General features: G+C 46.5%; 2 protein-coding genes across 2 annotated transcripts; both read left to right on the forward strand.

Annotated features, from left to right (window-relative positions):
* Positions 1–3,634: 3,634 nt before the first annotated feature.
* LOC144486286 (histone H2B 1/2) lies at positions 3,635–4,196 on the forward strand. The gene has a single exon (XM_078204342.1). It carries the CDS (start codon positions 3,635–3,637, stop codon positions 4,007–4,009), a length of 375 nt encoding a protein of 124 aa, XP_078060468.1. The 3' UTR covers positions 4,010–4,196.
* Positions 4,197–5,168: 972 nt separating this feature from the next.
* On the forward strand, positions 5,169–5,558 carry LOC144486298 (histone H2A-like). The gene has a single exon (XM_078204357.1). It carries the CDS (start codon positions 5,169–5,171, stop codon positions 5,556–5,558), a length of 390 nt encoding a protein of 129 aa, XP_078060483.1.
* The last annotated feature ends 9,410 nt before the right edge of the window (positions 5,559–14,968 follow it).

Here is a 14,968-nt window from a genome sequence, read left to right on the forward strand (position 1 = left end):
CTCACACATGCAAGCTGGCAATCAACAGACAAATACACATTTTGTTTCACATACTGTACCCAATACTTACAGGCACATAATTAATCGCATTCTGTACATGAAATAGAGAGATGCCATTTCAGTCCCAAACTCAGCCTCACTGATTTAGAATAGAATCCCTCCAGTGCAGAAGGATGTCATTTGACCCATCAAGTCTACACTGACTCAGCATTTTACCCAGGCCCTATCCCCATAACCCCACAAATTTACCATGGCTACATCCTCTAACGACACATCTTGGGATACCAAGGGGCAATTAACATGGCCAAGCCGAATAACCTGCACAACTTTGAATTGTGGGAGGAAACCAGTGCACTTGGAGAAAACCCATGCAGATAAGAACATAGAACATAGAACAGTACAGCACAGAACAGGCCCTTCGGCCCACGATGTTGTGCCGAGCTTTATCTGAAACCAAGATCAAGCTATCCCGCTCCCTATCATCCTGGTGTGCTCCATGTGCCTATCCAATAACCGCTTAAATGTTCCTAAAGTGTCTGACTCCACTATCACTGCAGGCAGTCCATTCCACACCCCAACCACTCTCTGCGTAAAGAACCTACCTCTGATATCCTTCCTGTATCTCCCACCACGAACCCTATAGTTATGCCCCCTTGTAATAGCTCCATCCACCCGAGGAAATAGTCTTTGAACGTTCACTCTATCTATCCCCTTCATCATTTTATAAACCTCTATTAAGTCTCCCCTCAGCCTCCTCCGCTCCAGAGAGAACAGCCCTAGCTCCCTCAACCTTTCCTCATATGACCTACCCTCCAAACCAGGCAGCATCCTGGTAAATCTCCTCTGCACTCTTTCCAACGCTTCCACATCCTTCTTATAGTGAGGTGACCAGAACTGCACACAATATTCCAAATGTGGTCTCACCAAGGTCCTGTACAGTTGCAGCATAACCCCACGGCTCTTAAACTCCAACCCCCTGTTAATAAAAGCTAACACACTATAGGCCTTCTTCACAGCTCTATCCACTTGAGTGGCAACCTTTAGAGATCTGTGGATATGGACCCCAAGATCTCTCTGCTCCTCCACAGTCTTCAGAACCCTACCTTTGACCCTGTAATCCACATTTAAATTAGTCCTACCAAAATGAATCACCTCACATTTATCAGGGTTAAATTCCCTTTGCCATTTTCAGCCCAGCTTTGCATCCTATCTATGTCTCTTTGCAGCCTACAACAACCCCCCACCTCATCCACTACTCCACCAATCTTGGTGTCATCAGCAAATTCACTGATCCACCCTTCAGCCCCCTCCTCGAAGTCATTAATAAAAATCACAAAGAGCAGAGGACCAAGCACTGATCCCTGCGGCACTCCGCTAGCAACCTGCCTCCAATCCAAAAATTTTCCATCCACCACCACCCTCTGTCTTCGATCAGACAGCCAGTTACCTATCCAATCGGCCAACTTTCCCTCTATCCCACACCTCCTCACTTTCATCATAAGCCGACCATGGGGGACCTTATCAAACGCCTTACTAAAATCCATGTATATGACGTCAACTGCCCTACCTTCATCAACACGCTTAGTTACCTCCTCACAAAATTCTATCAAATTTGTGAGGCACGACTTGCCATTCACGAATCCGTGCTGACTATCCCGGATTAATCCGCATCTTTCTAAATGGTCGTAAATCCCATCCCTAAGGACCTTTTCCATCAATTTACCAACCACCGAAGGAAGACTAACCGGTCTATAATTACCAGGGTCATTTCTATTCCCTTTCTTAAACAGAGGAACAACATTCGCCATTCTCCAGTCCTCTGGCCCCATCCCCGTGGACAGCGAGGACCCAAAGATCAAAGCCAAAGGCTCTGCAATCTCATCCCTTGCCTCCCAAAGAATCCTAGGATACATTTAATCAGGCCCAGGGGACTTAACGACCTTCAGTTTATTCAAAACTGCCAGGACATCCTCCCTCCGAACATCTCAGGGGAGAATATGCAAACTCCACAAAGACAGGCGTCCGAGGCCGGAAACGAACCTGGGTCCATGGCATTGTGAGGCAGCTGTCTAACCATTGTGTTGCCTGTTCTTGCAGTGTACTTCACAAATGGTGCACACTGTGTGTGAATGGTTGAGGGAGTAAATGCTGAAGCTGATGAATGGTTTGCAAGTGAAACCACAAACTAGATTTGTTTCTGAGATTCTTTGGTGTTGTTGGAGGTGCACTGACCCGTGAGTGGAGAGTATTCCATCCCTTACCTAAATGTGGAATTCAATTGTGGAATGCCTTTTGGAAAATAGGAGGTCAGTCACTAGCTATGGACATGCTCTGTTCTATTTTTAAAGCCACAGTCATATTGTGACAGGGTACAAGAAATACCTTGTACCCATTTATCGTTAATGACAGTCACAGAATGATGACCATGCTAAAGCATAATTAGAAGATAAGAAATTGGAGCAAGAGTAGGCCATTCAGCTCTTCGAGTCCACATTGCCATACAGTGAGATCATGACTGATTTTCCACTTCAACACCATTTTCCTGAACTATCCCCGTAACCCTTGGTGTTTTTGACATGTCGAAATCTATCAATCTCACTCTTGAACATATTTAATGATTAAATCTCCTCATATCTCTGCGCATTGCATTCAATCTACAAAATTGTTGCCCATTCGCTCAGCCTCTTCAAATACACACAAAGAGTCTTTGCCTCCTTTTCACAACTCACACATCCACCTTGTTTGTGACAGCTACCAATTTGGAAATATTACCTTTAATCCCAAATCATTGATACATAGATTGGAAATAGCAGTGGCCCAAACACTGATCCTTGTGGTAGCCCACTTGTCATAGCCTGCTAACTTGAAAATGACCCATTTGTTCCTACTCTCAGTTCTCTGTCCATCAGCTCGTTCTCAGTCTATTCCAGGATATTCTCTCCCCCAGCCCCCTCCTCCCCAGCCCCCTCCAACCCCCCCCCCCCCCAGCCCCCTCCACCCCCCCAGCCCCCTCCTCCCCCAAGCCCCCAGCCACCCCCCCCCCCCCCCCCCCCCATTCCACGTGCTCTCATTTTCTTTATTTGCCTCTGGTGTGGAACCGTATCAAGGCTTGTAGCCAGTAATATCCAATTCTAATTCCACTTCTTCTTGCAGTCAGCTTTTTGTTTTAGCAACAATGTCAATGTGGCTGTTGCTCATCAAACTTATTCCCCTTCCACACGCCCAGATATTGTACACTGCCAGCTCCCGGTGATGGACGGAAGTAAAGCAGAGGAAGGGGAAATGTATGAACAGTATCAGCAGTCTGATAGAGTGATGTGGGATTAGCAGCAGAGAGAATGCGCTGGTGCGGCAGAGGGAGTGAGAGAGTCAGGGGGTTGGGTGGATCGGGGCGGACAAGGGGAAAGGACGGATTGACAACAGACTGGTTACTGCCCAAATCCACAAACTATGTGTTTGTGTCTCTGAACTAACCAATCAGAGAGAGAGCGTTACGAATTGACATCACTGTGAATGGGCCAATGGGGAACGGGGCTTTCAGCCATCCTTCATTAGCATAGGCCTCTGCTTTGGTCTATAAAAGAGGAGTTCCGAGCGCGACTTAGTGATTCTGTGTCTGAAATTAACTGTGAGGATGGTTGATGAGAAGAAAGCAGCTCCGAAGAAGGGGGCGAAGAAAGTGATTAAGAAACCGGTAGTAAAGGGCGGCAAGAAGCGGCGAAAGTCGAGGAAGGAGAGTTACTCCATCTACATCTACAAAGTGATGAAGCAGGTTCACCCCGACACCGGCATCTCCTCCAAGGCCATGAGCATCATGAACTCGTTCGTGAACGATATTTTCGAGCGCATCGCGGGTGAGGCTTCCCGCCTGGCCCATTACAACAAGCGCAGCACCATCAGCTCCCGGGAGATCCAGACCGCCGTGCGCCTGCTGCTGCCCGGGGAACTGGCCAAGCACGCCGTGTCGGAAGGGACAAAGGCGGTGACCAAGTACACCAGCTCCAAGTAAAACCCCCCATGGACTGAATAACATCCCAAACACAACGGCTCTTTTAAGAGCCACTCACAATCTCCCTGAAAAAGCTGTATCATCCATTTAGTTTCAATTAATCTTTCACTCTGACGCGTCTCGAACAATCTAATTGTTGTTTTTACTGTTGATCAATGATAGGTACTGAGTAATGCAAGTTGATCGCCCAGCGTCTGATTAATAATGTTTCATTAATTAATTAATTGGTTTCCGACCGCCTCTGCACTTAGATCTCAGAGGCCCGTTTCCCCGACTTTAGAGAGGGAGAGAGAGAGAGAGAGCTAATGGAGCAAATGTGTCAGCTTCCAATTCTGTTCCAGTTTGGTCTTAATAATCGATCAGTTTATTCCCTATCAGCCCCGGTTGTGCAGGAACCTCAGTCTCGGCACTGGTCAATTTACACCGAAAATGTTCACTCCCCTCTTGATTCTCACGAATATGGAGAACATCCCGTCCGTTTACAGAACGATGTCAATGAGACTTTCTGGCGGCGAGTTCGAGTTTTAAAAAGGGCCGAGATTAACGCCGAATGGATCCAGGATTCTAAAAGCAAATCTGCAACTTGGGATAAAATGTGAAATGGTGCAAACACAGACTGATGTTTTAAACACTTTGTTGTTCGACAGTTAATTATTGAGAGATTTTATTTGAAATGTATTTCTTGTTTTATAAATACATCTGCGAACTTTTCAAAAATGAATCGTGAAAATTTTGTTATTTTCGACTTATTTTCCGAAAAACCCAGGCTGAAAATCAGAAACTGCCAGATACAGGTTAACTATAGACTGGGGACGGAGAGAAAGGGAGATTCTTACATTACTCAAAATTAATTAACCATTACCTATTCGTATAATTTTCGAAACTCTTGTTCTTTCCGCTTTGGCGGCTTTTACAGTTTGAAATGAAATCGGTTGGAATCTGAGATTTTGGCGCCGTTATTTTCCGCCCTCACTCCGTGGGCTCTCCGGATTGGTGAGTTAAGCAGATTTCTGATTGGTCATATGAACAAGATGCTGAGAGGCAGCAACAAAGTGACCAATCAGCAATGTCCGCACCTCCATTCCTCCCGGAGCTATAAGAGAAGCGAAAAGGAGTGGATTTCAGCATTCTTTGTGAAAGTGTTTGTGAGATTGCGCAGATGTCTGGAAGAGGAAAGAGCGGCGGGAAAGCTCGGGCCAAGGCCAAGTCTCGCTCCTCCCGGGCTGGATTGCAGTTCCCCGTGGGCCGTGTTCACAGGCACCTGAGAAAGGGCAACTATGCTGAGCGTGTGGGTGCCGGAGCCCCGGTCTATCTGGCTGCTGTGCTCGAGTATCTGACCGCTGAAATCCTGGAGCTGGCCGGGAACGCGGCCCGGGACAACAAGAAGACCCGCATCATCCCCAGACACCTGCAGCTGGCCGTCCGCAACGACGAGGAGCTCAACAAGCTGCTGGGAGGAGTGACCATCGCTCAGGGCGGGGTGCTGCCCAATATCCAGGCCGTGCTGCTGCCCAAGAAAACTTCTGCGGCCTCGTCCAAGAGCAAGTGAAGCGACCATTCTTTAATCTGATGAACCCAAAGGCTCTTTTCAGAGCCACTCACTTTTTCTGGAAAAGGGCGATCTATTGTTTGCCCCTCAGATGCTGCGCTGCTATTCACAGTCCAGCTGTTTCCCGCTTTGTTTTATCAATCCGGAGTTCCCCCTGTGTACGATAGTAAATAGACCCCATCAGTCTCGCAGCAGATAGAGGAATTCATCAGGCGAATACACCATCCACATTACGATAGTATTGTCACAGGCAGTATTTTAATGCATGCAAGTTGCTGTTTTTTATTAGTAGTTGATATCTGGAACTCGGGTTCTGATTTCAGTTAATCAACAATTTCATCATTTGCGCCGTTTTTTGTGCAGCAAATAACCATCTGTGCAAACTAAGACTTTATTCCATTCTTACACAGATTGTTACAGGTACAGAGAGGATTTGAAGTCTATCTTCCTCCACTTAGTGCGTTAGACTCGATCTCTGTCCCTTTTCTCTCAAGCCCATTCAGATTTAACACATAAACTCACAGGTTCGGTGAAAGGGCTGCTTCCTGGCAGCAGGGAGTCAGAGATGGAGTTATTGTCACGGTGGATTGATCTGTTTCTGATGTGTTTACTGATGTTTTCAGTTCCCTCTCCATATTGAGCTCAAGTGAATAATTGAACGACATGGTGTCAGAATCAAGGTTTTTATGAATCCTTCAGTTTGCTTCATACCGAGTCTATCCCGGTGCATTATCGACAACAAGGAAGAATTTCGCAGTTGGAGAATGATATATTTTCCTCTGTCGGATGATCTGGGCGTCGCTCCCGGAACAGAGTAAAGGCGGGAATGAAGAGGTTATTCTCGGGCTGATCTGTTTCTTCCGCAGTTTTCCCAGAGGACGGAATCAGCGAGATTTCTGCACACACAGGACCTAAGTCCATTGCAGCGCTTTAAGATCTGCCTCCCCCCGGCCCTCCCTATTCTCCAGACACAAAGCTGCCTGTTCCACCGGCGGGATCGGGCCGGGGATTCTCTCCGCACTTCCCATTGTAACATTCCCGGCCGCTTTCAGGGGATAGGATCAGAAATCAGCCGTTTCCCTCTGTCCCTGTGAAGCCTGTGTGAAGGGGTTGGTTGGTGATCTCTCTGTTTCTGCTTTTCCACTGAGCTGAGATTTGCTCCGTTTTAAATTGCGGAACGGGGTCTGATTACCGCGGGTTCTCGATAAGAGATTGAGAAATTTAAACTGTTCCTAAAATAGCGCCAGGATTCTGTGGCGGAAAATACAATAAACAGATTATAAAGTGTGAGATTGAAATAGTTTCCTGAACATTAAGGCGTTCGGTTATTTTGTATTTTTCCTGCACTGAAATTGGCGGGCTTTTCCAATTTGAAAATGTGAACCAATCAAAACCTCCCATTTCTTCTCCCTGGCTCTCCGATTGGTTACGAATCTGATTGAAATGTGAGTGACCAATCAGAGCTCGAGTCTGGCTGCAGCCTCACAAACCGCTCACAATGATTATTAATAGAGATTAAACTGACGGAATCTGTATCTTCTCTCTCACCTGTACTTGAATTTTAAAATATACTTTGTTTCCACAGACAAATTATTGAAGGAACGTGAATAAATGTGATGTCTCCTCCACGCAAGTTACAGGGAAGTGAGTCGCCGGCTCCTTCTCACGTTGTCTCTGACGGAGCTCAGACAGTAAGAAGTCTCACAACACCAGGTTAAAGTCCAACAGGTTTATTTGGCAGCACAAGCTTTTGGAGTCTCAGGCTCCTTCAGGTGAGTGAGAAGCTGTGTTCACAAACAGGGCACATACAGGCACAAACTCAATTTACAAGATAATGGTAAGAATGCGAGTCTTTACAGGTAATCAAGTCTTAAAATTACAGACAGTGTAAGTGGAGAGAGGGCCAAGCATTGGTTAAAGAGGTGTGTATTGTCTCCAGCCAGGACAGTTATTCATATTTTGCCCAGGCAAGTTGTGGGGGTTACAGATAGTGTGACATGATCCCAAGGTCCCGGTTGAGGCCGTCCTCATGTGTGCGGAACTTGGCTATCAGTTTCTGCTCAGTGATTCTGCGTTGTCATGTGTCATGAAGGCCACCTTGGAGAACGCTTACTCGAAGATCAGAGGTTGAATGCCCATGACTGCTGAAGTGTACCCCGACAGGAAGGAAGCACTCCTGCCTGGCGATTGTTGAGCGGTGTTCATTCATCCGTTGTCATAGTGCCGGCATAGTCTCTCCAATGTGCCATGCCTTGGGACATCCTTTCCTGCAGCGTGTCAGGTAGACAACATTGGCCAACTCGCAAGAATATGTACCATGTACGTGGTGGATGGTGTTCTCATGTGAGATGATGGCATCAGTGTCAATGATCCGGCACATTTACCGAGGTTGCTGTGGCAGGGTTGTGTGGTGTCGTGGTCAATGTTCTCCTGAATGCTGGGTAATTTGCTGCAGACAATGGTCTGTTTGAGGTTATGCGATTGTTTGAAGGCGAGAAGTGAGGGTGTGGGGATGGCCTTGGCGAGACGTTCGTCTTCATACTTGACATGTTGAAGGCTCCGGAGAAGATGTCGTAGCTTCTCCGCTCTGGGGAAGGATTGGACAATGAAGGGTACTCTGTCTATCGTGTCCTGTGTTTGTCTTCTGTGGCACATCGGAACTGTCGATCAATGAGTCGAGCACCATATCCTGTTGTTATGAGGCATCTTTCAGCGTCTGTAGGTGTCTGTTGCAATACTCCTCATCTGAGCAGATCCTGTGTCTGCAGAGGGCTTGTCCACAGAGGACGGCTTCTTTAACATGTATAGGATGGAAGCTGGAGAAGTGGAGCATCATGAGGTTATCCATGTGCTTGCGGTACAGTGAAGTGCTGAGGTGACCGTCCTTGATGGAGATGCGTATGTCCAAGAATGCAACCAATTCCAGACACACAGACATCTTATTAGTTCAACGGTCTCAGAGAGCAGAAATAGTTGCAGACACATTTTCAATCCATCAATCAAACAGAGCAGGAGAGACAGACATTTTTGTCCATGTGACTCTAAATATCCTACCAGGATGGCCGAGTGGTTAAGCGGTTGGACTTAAGATCCAATGGACTTATGTCCATGTGCATTTGAACCGCACTCCAATTAAATGGACTTTTAACACTACATTCTGCACCCTCTCCTTTTCTTCTGCTCTATGTGCTGTATGAACTGTCTGCTTTGTCTGTATAGCACGCAAGTAAACAATACTTTTCACTGTAAACCAATACATGTGACAATAATAAATCAAATCAAACCCAGTACCATTGATAGTGGGATCCATAAATCCAAGTCCAAATTGACTCCTGCCATCAGATCATCACAGTGTCAATCCCACAATAGAGCAGCCTTAGCTCCAAATTAAATATATGATAAAACTGACACATGGAATCTAATTAAAAGTTACACAATGAACATTAATAATGTACTCTGAGATTCGACTTAAATACATCACGCAAATCAGGGGTTTTGAATTGACTGTACTAATGGCCACAGTGAATATTCGCAAATACATTTGATACAAATCCAAATCTGAAACACATTCTCAGATTGAGGTATGATTTGATTTATTATCGTCACATGTATTAGTAAATAGTGAAAAGTATTGTTTCTTGCGTGCTATACAGACAAAACATACCATTCACAGAGAAGGATAGGAGAGAGTGCAGAATGCAGTGTTACAGTCATAGCTAGGGTGCTGAGGCCATCTTCACCGCCCCATATGGAACAGTGTGAGTGAGAGGAAACAGAGAGTAGTGGTTAATGGTTGTGTTTCAGACTGGAGGAAGGTTTCTAGTGGAGTTCCCCAGGGCTCGGTTTTAGGAGCCCTGCTCTTCCTGATATATATTAATGACACACACCTTGGTGTACAGGACTCAAGCTCAACATTTCCATACGCCACCAATCTTGGAGGCATTGGCAACTGTGAGGAGGAAAGTGGGAAACTTCAATAAGACACGGGCAGCTTGGTTGAATGGGAGTGGTACAGTGGTTAGCACTGCTGCCTCACTGCGCCAGGGACCCGGGTTCGATTCCTGGCTTAGGTCACTGTCGATGCGAAGTCTACACAATCTCCCCATGTCTGCATAGGTTTCCTCTGGTCATTGGTCATGCTAAATGCTCTCTGTGTACCCAAACAGGCGCCAGAGTGCAGTGACTAGAGAGTTTTCAGAGTAACTTCATGCAGTGTTAATGTAAGCCCTACTTGTGACACAAATAAATAAACTTTACAAGTGGCACTGGGGAATGTTCCAGCACAGATTGCCCTGTGGCTGTGCCTGGGCAAGTCAGTGTCCTGGATAGAGCACTTTCCGGGGCACAGAGCATTGTTTTTATTAATTCATGTGATGTGGGCATCACTGGCTTGTTAGGCCATTTCAGAGGGCACTTAAGAGTCAACCACATTGCTGTGTGTCTGGAGTCGATAGAACCAATGCTCACTTTAACTCTTTTATTGTCTAAATACCTACGTCTGTAGTAGGGATTGTACTATTGTTTAAATACCTACAGAAACTCTGACTATCCACCTTCATGTTACTGGCTGCTTGTCATCTTCAGCTTGTTAATTTCCTGATAAACTCAGCATTAAAAATTGTTTGTGGACAATTCAACATTCCCACCATCCTCTATCAAGAAGCTTTTCCTGAAATTAAATAAGGGGATCAGGGATTATGGGGAAAAGGCAGAACAGTGGGGATGAGAAAAATATCAGCTATGCTTCATTGGCAGAGCAGACTCAAGTGGCCGAGTGGCCTAATTCTTATGTCTTATATTCTTATATCTTATGGTCTAAATTATCCCTGAAATATCTCACTCTCATTTTACGGTGAGGTTCCCCCATTCAGAGCGAACATAGAACATAGAACAGTGCAGCACAGAACAGGCCCTTCAGCCCACGATGTTGTGCCGAGCTTTATCTGAAACCAAGATCAAGCTATCCCACTCCCTATCATCCTGGTGTGCTCCATGTGCCTATCCAATAACCGCTTAAATGTTCCAAAAGTGTCTGACTCCACTATCACTGCAGGCAGTCCATTCCACACCCCAACCACTCTCTGCGTAAAGAACCTACCTCTGATATCCTTCCTGTATCTCCCACCACGAACCCTATAGTTATGCCCCCTTGTAATAGCTCCATCCACCCGAGGAAATAGTCTTTGAACGTTCACTCTATCTATCCCCTTCATCATTTTGTAAACCTCTATTAAGTCTCCCCTCAGCCTCCTCCGCTCCAGAGAGAACAGCCCTAGCTCCCACAACCTTTCCTCATAAGACCTACCCTCCAAACCAGGCAGCATCCTGGTAAATCTCCTCTGCATTCTTTCCAGCGCTTCCACATCCTTCCTAGAGTGAGGTGACCAGAACTGCACACAATACTCCAAATGTGGTCTCACCAAGGTCCTGTACAGTTGCAGCATAACCCCACGGCTCTTAAACTCCAACCCCCTGTTAATAAAAGCTAACACACGATAGGCCTTCTTCACAGCTCTATCCACTTGAGTGGCAACATTTAGAGATCTGTGGATATGAACCCCAAGATCTCTCTGTTCCTCCACAGTCTTCAGAACCCTACCTTTGACTCTGTAATCCACATTTAAATTAGTCCTACCAAAATGAATCACCTCACATTTATCAGTCCAAAGATGTGCGGGTTAGGTTGATTGGCCAGGTTAAAAATTGCCCCTTAGAGTCCTGGGATGCGTAGGTTAGAGAGATTAGCGGGTAAATATGTGGGGGTAGGGCCTGGGTGGGATTGTGGTCGGTGCAGTCTCGATGGGCCGAATGGCCTCCTTCTGCACTGTAGGGTTTCTATGGTTTCAACTCCATTTGCCATTTTTCAGCCCAGCTTTGCATCCTATCTATGTCTCTTTGCAGCCTACAACAGCCCTCCACCTCAACCACTACTCCACCAATCTTGGTGTCATCAGCAAATTTACTGATCCACCCTTCAGCCCCCTCCTCTAAGTCATTTGTAAAAATTTACAAAGAGCAGTGGACCAAGCACTGATCCCTGCGGCACTCCGCTAGCAACCTGCCTCCAGTCCGAAAATTTTCCATCGACCACCACCCTCTGTCTTCGATCAGACAGCCAGTTACCTATCCAATCGGCCAACTTTCCCTCTATCCCACACCTCCTCACTTTCATCATAAGCCGACCATGGGGGACCTTATCAAACGCCTTACTAAAATCCATGTATATGACATCAACTGCCCTACCTTCATCAACACACTTAGTTACCTCCTCAAAAAATTCTATCAAATTTGTGAGGCACGACTTGCCCTTCACGAATCCATGCTGACTATCCCGGATTAATCCGCATCTTTCTAAATGCTCATAAATCCCATCTCTAAGGACCTTTTCCATCAATTTACCAACCACCGAAGTAAGACTAACCGGTCTATAATTACCAGGGTCATTTCTATTCCCTTTCTTAAACAGAGGAACAACATTCGCCATTCTCCAGTCCTCTGGCCCCATCCCCGTGGACAGCGAGGACCCAAAGATCAAAGACAAAGGCTCTGCAATCTCATCCCTTGCCTCCCAAAGAATCCTCGGATACATTTCATCAGGCCCAGGGGACTTATCGACCTTCAGTTTATTCAAAACTGCCAGGACATCCTCCCATCAAACATCTATTTCCTCCAGCCTATTCGCCTGTAACACCTTCTCTTCCTCAAAAACATGGCCCCTCTCCTTGGTCAACACTGAAGAAAAGTATTCATTCATCACCTCGCCTATCTCTACTGACTCCATACACAAGTTCCTACTACTGTCCTTGACCGGCCCTAACCTCACCCTGGCCATTCTTTTATTCCTCACATCAGAGTAAAAAGCCTTGGGGTTTTCCTTGATCCGACCCGCCAAGGACTTCTTGTGTCCCCTCCTAGCTCTCCTCAGCCCCTTTTTCAGCTCATTCCTTGCTAACTTGTAACCCTTAATCGAGCCATCTGAACCTTGTTTCCTCATCCCTACATAAGCTTCCCTCTTCCTTTTCACAAGACATTCCACCTCTTTCGTGAACCATGGTTCCCTCACTCGGCCATTTCCTCCCTGCCTGACAGGGACATACCTATCAAGGACATCCAGTATTTGTTCCTTGAAAAAGTTCCACTTTTCATTAGTTCCTTTCCCTGACAGTTTCTGTTCCCATCTTATGCCCCCTAATTCTTGCCTAATCGCATCATAATTACCTCTCCCCCAATTGTAAACTTTGCCCTGCCGTACGGCCCTATCCCTCGCCATTGCAATAACAAAAGACACCGAATTGTGGTCACTATCTCCAAAGTGCTCTCCCACAACCAAATCTAACACTTTGCCCGGTTCATTTCCCAGTACCAAATCCAATGTGGCCTCACCTCTTGTCGGCCTATCCACATATTGTGTCAGGAAACCCTCCTGTACACACTGCACAAAAACTGCCCCATCCGAACTATTTGACCTACAAAGGTTCCAATCAATATTTGGAAAGTTAAAGTCCCCCATGACAACTACCCTGTGACCCCCACACATATCCATAATCTGCTTAGCAATTTCTTCCTCCACATCTCTATTACTATTTGGGGGCCTATAGTAAACTCCTAACAACGTGACCGCTCCTTTCCTATTTCTACCCTCAGCCCATATTACCTCAGTGAGCAGATCCCCCTCGAAGTGCCTTTCCGCAGCCGTTAAACTATCCTTGATTAACAATGCCACTCCTCCACCTCTTTTACCAGCTTCCCTACACTTAGTGAAACATCTATACCCCGGAACATCCAGCAACCATTCCTGTCCTTGTTCTACCCACGTCTCCATAATGGCCACAACATCGTAGTCCCAAGTACCAATCCACGCCCCAAGTTCATCTACCTTGTTCCGGATGCTCCTTGCATTGAAGTAGACACACTTCAACCCACCTTCCTGTCTACCGGTACCCACCCTTGACCCTGATACCTTCCCCAATACCTCACCACCCTCACTGACTTTTGGACTACAACTCCTTTTCCCACTCCCCTGACAAATTAGTTTAAACCCCCCTGAAGAGCCGTAACAAATTTCCCTCCCAGGACCTTGGTGCCCCTCTGGTTCAGGTGCACCCTGTCCTGTTTGTACAGGTCCCACCTTCCCCAGAATGTGTTCCAATTATCCACGTATCTGAAACCCTCCCTCCTACACCATCCCTGCAACCACATGTTTAACTGCACTCTCTCCCTGTTCCTCAACTCGCTATCACGTGGCAACGTACCAGAGATGACCACATGTTTTGTCTTGGTTCTCAGCTTCCAGCCCAGCTCCAGAAATTCCTGCTTTAAATCCCCGTCCCTTCTCTTACCTATGTCATTGGTACCAATGTGTACCACGACTTGTGACTGTTTCCCCTCCCCCTTCAGAATCCGGAAAACACGGTCTGAGACGTCACGGACCTTGGCATCCGGTAGGCAACATACCATCCGTGAGTCTCTTTTGCTGCCACAGAACCTCCTATCTATCCCTCTAACTAACGAGTCCCCAATTACTATTGCCCTCCCGCTCTGCCCCTTACCCTCCCGAGCCACAGAGACGGACACAGTGCTGGAGATCCTCTCACTGCGGCTCACCACTGGTATGTCATCCCCCTCAACCGTATCCAAAGCGGAATACTTGTTGCTAAGGGGAACGACCACCGGGGATCCCTGCACGGACTGCTTTCTCCCAGCCCCTCTCACCGTCACCCATCTGTCTTCATTCTAACAGTTTATCTCTCTGCACCCTATCAAATCATTCACTGTAAACATCTCACTCACATCACCACTTAATCTTCCATGTTCAGGTTATTACAGGACTAGTCTTTGCAATCTGTCCTCATCATTTGAGTCTGGCATCACTGGTGAAATTCTGCTGCTCCCACTCCAAGGCCAATCTAATCTTCCTGGGATGAACACAGTGATCTAAATGGGGTCTGAACAGAGTTTTCTGCAACTGTAACACAAATTCCAATCCTTCATAGACTATTAGCTTTATTACTTCACCTACCAGTTAATGATGTCTGGACACTGGGAGAGGTGATGGCCGAGTGGTATTATCACTGTGCTATTAATTCAGAAACTCAGCTCATGTTCTGGGGACCCGGGTTCGAATCCTGCCACGGCAGTTGATGGAATTTAAATTTGATCAAAAAATATCTGGAATTAAGAATCTACTGCTAACCGTGAAGCTATTGTCGATTGTCAGAAAATCCTATCTGGTTCACTTCCTTTCGGGAGAAAATCTGCCGTCCTTACCCGGTATGGCCGTCATGTGACTCCAGAGCCACAGCACTGTGGTTGACTCTCAACTGTCCTCTGAACAAGGGCAACTCAGGATGTGCATTAAATGCTGGCCAGTCAGCGATGCCCATGTCCCACAAATGAATTTTAAAAAAACA

Source organism: Mustelus asterias, unplaced genomic scaffold, assembly GCF_964213995.1.
Source record: "Mustelus asterias unplaced genomic scaffold, sMusAst1.hap1.1 HAP1_SCAFFOLD_311, whole genome shotgun sequence".
In the NCBI taxonomy this organism is placed as follows: Eukaryota; Metazoa; Chordata; class Chondrichthyes; order Carcharhiniformes; family Triakidae; genus Mustelus; species Mustelus asterias.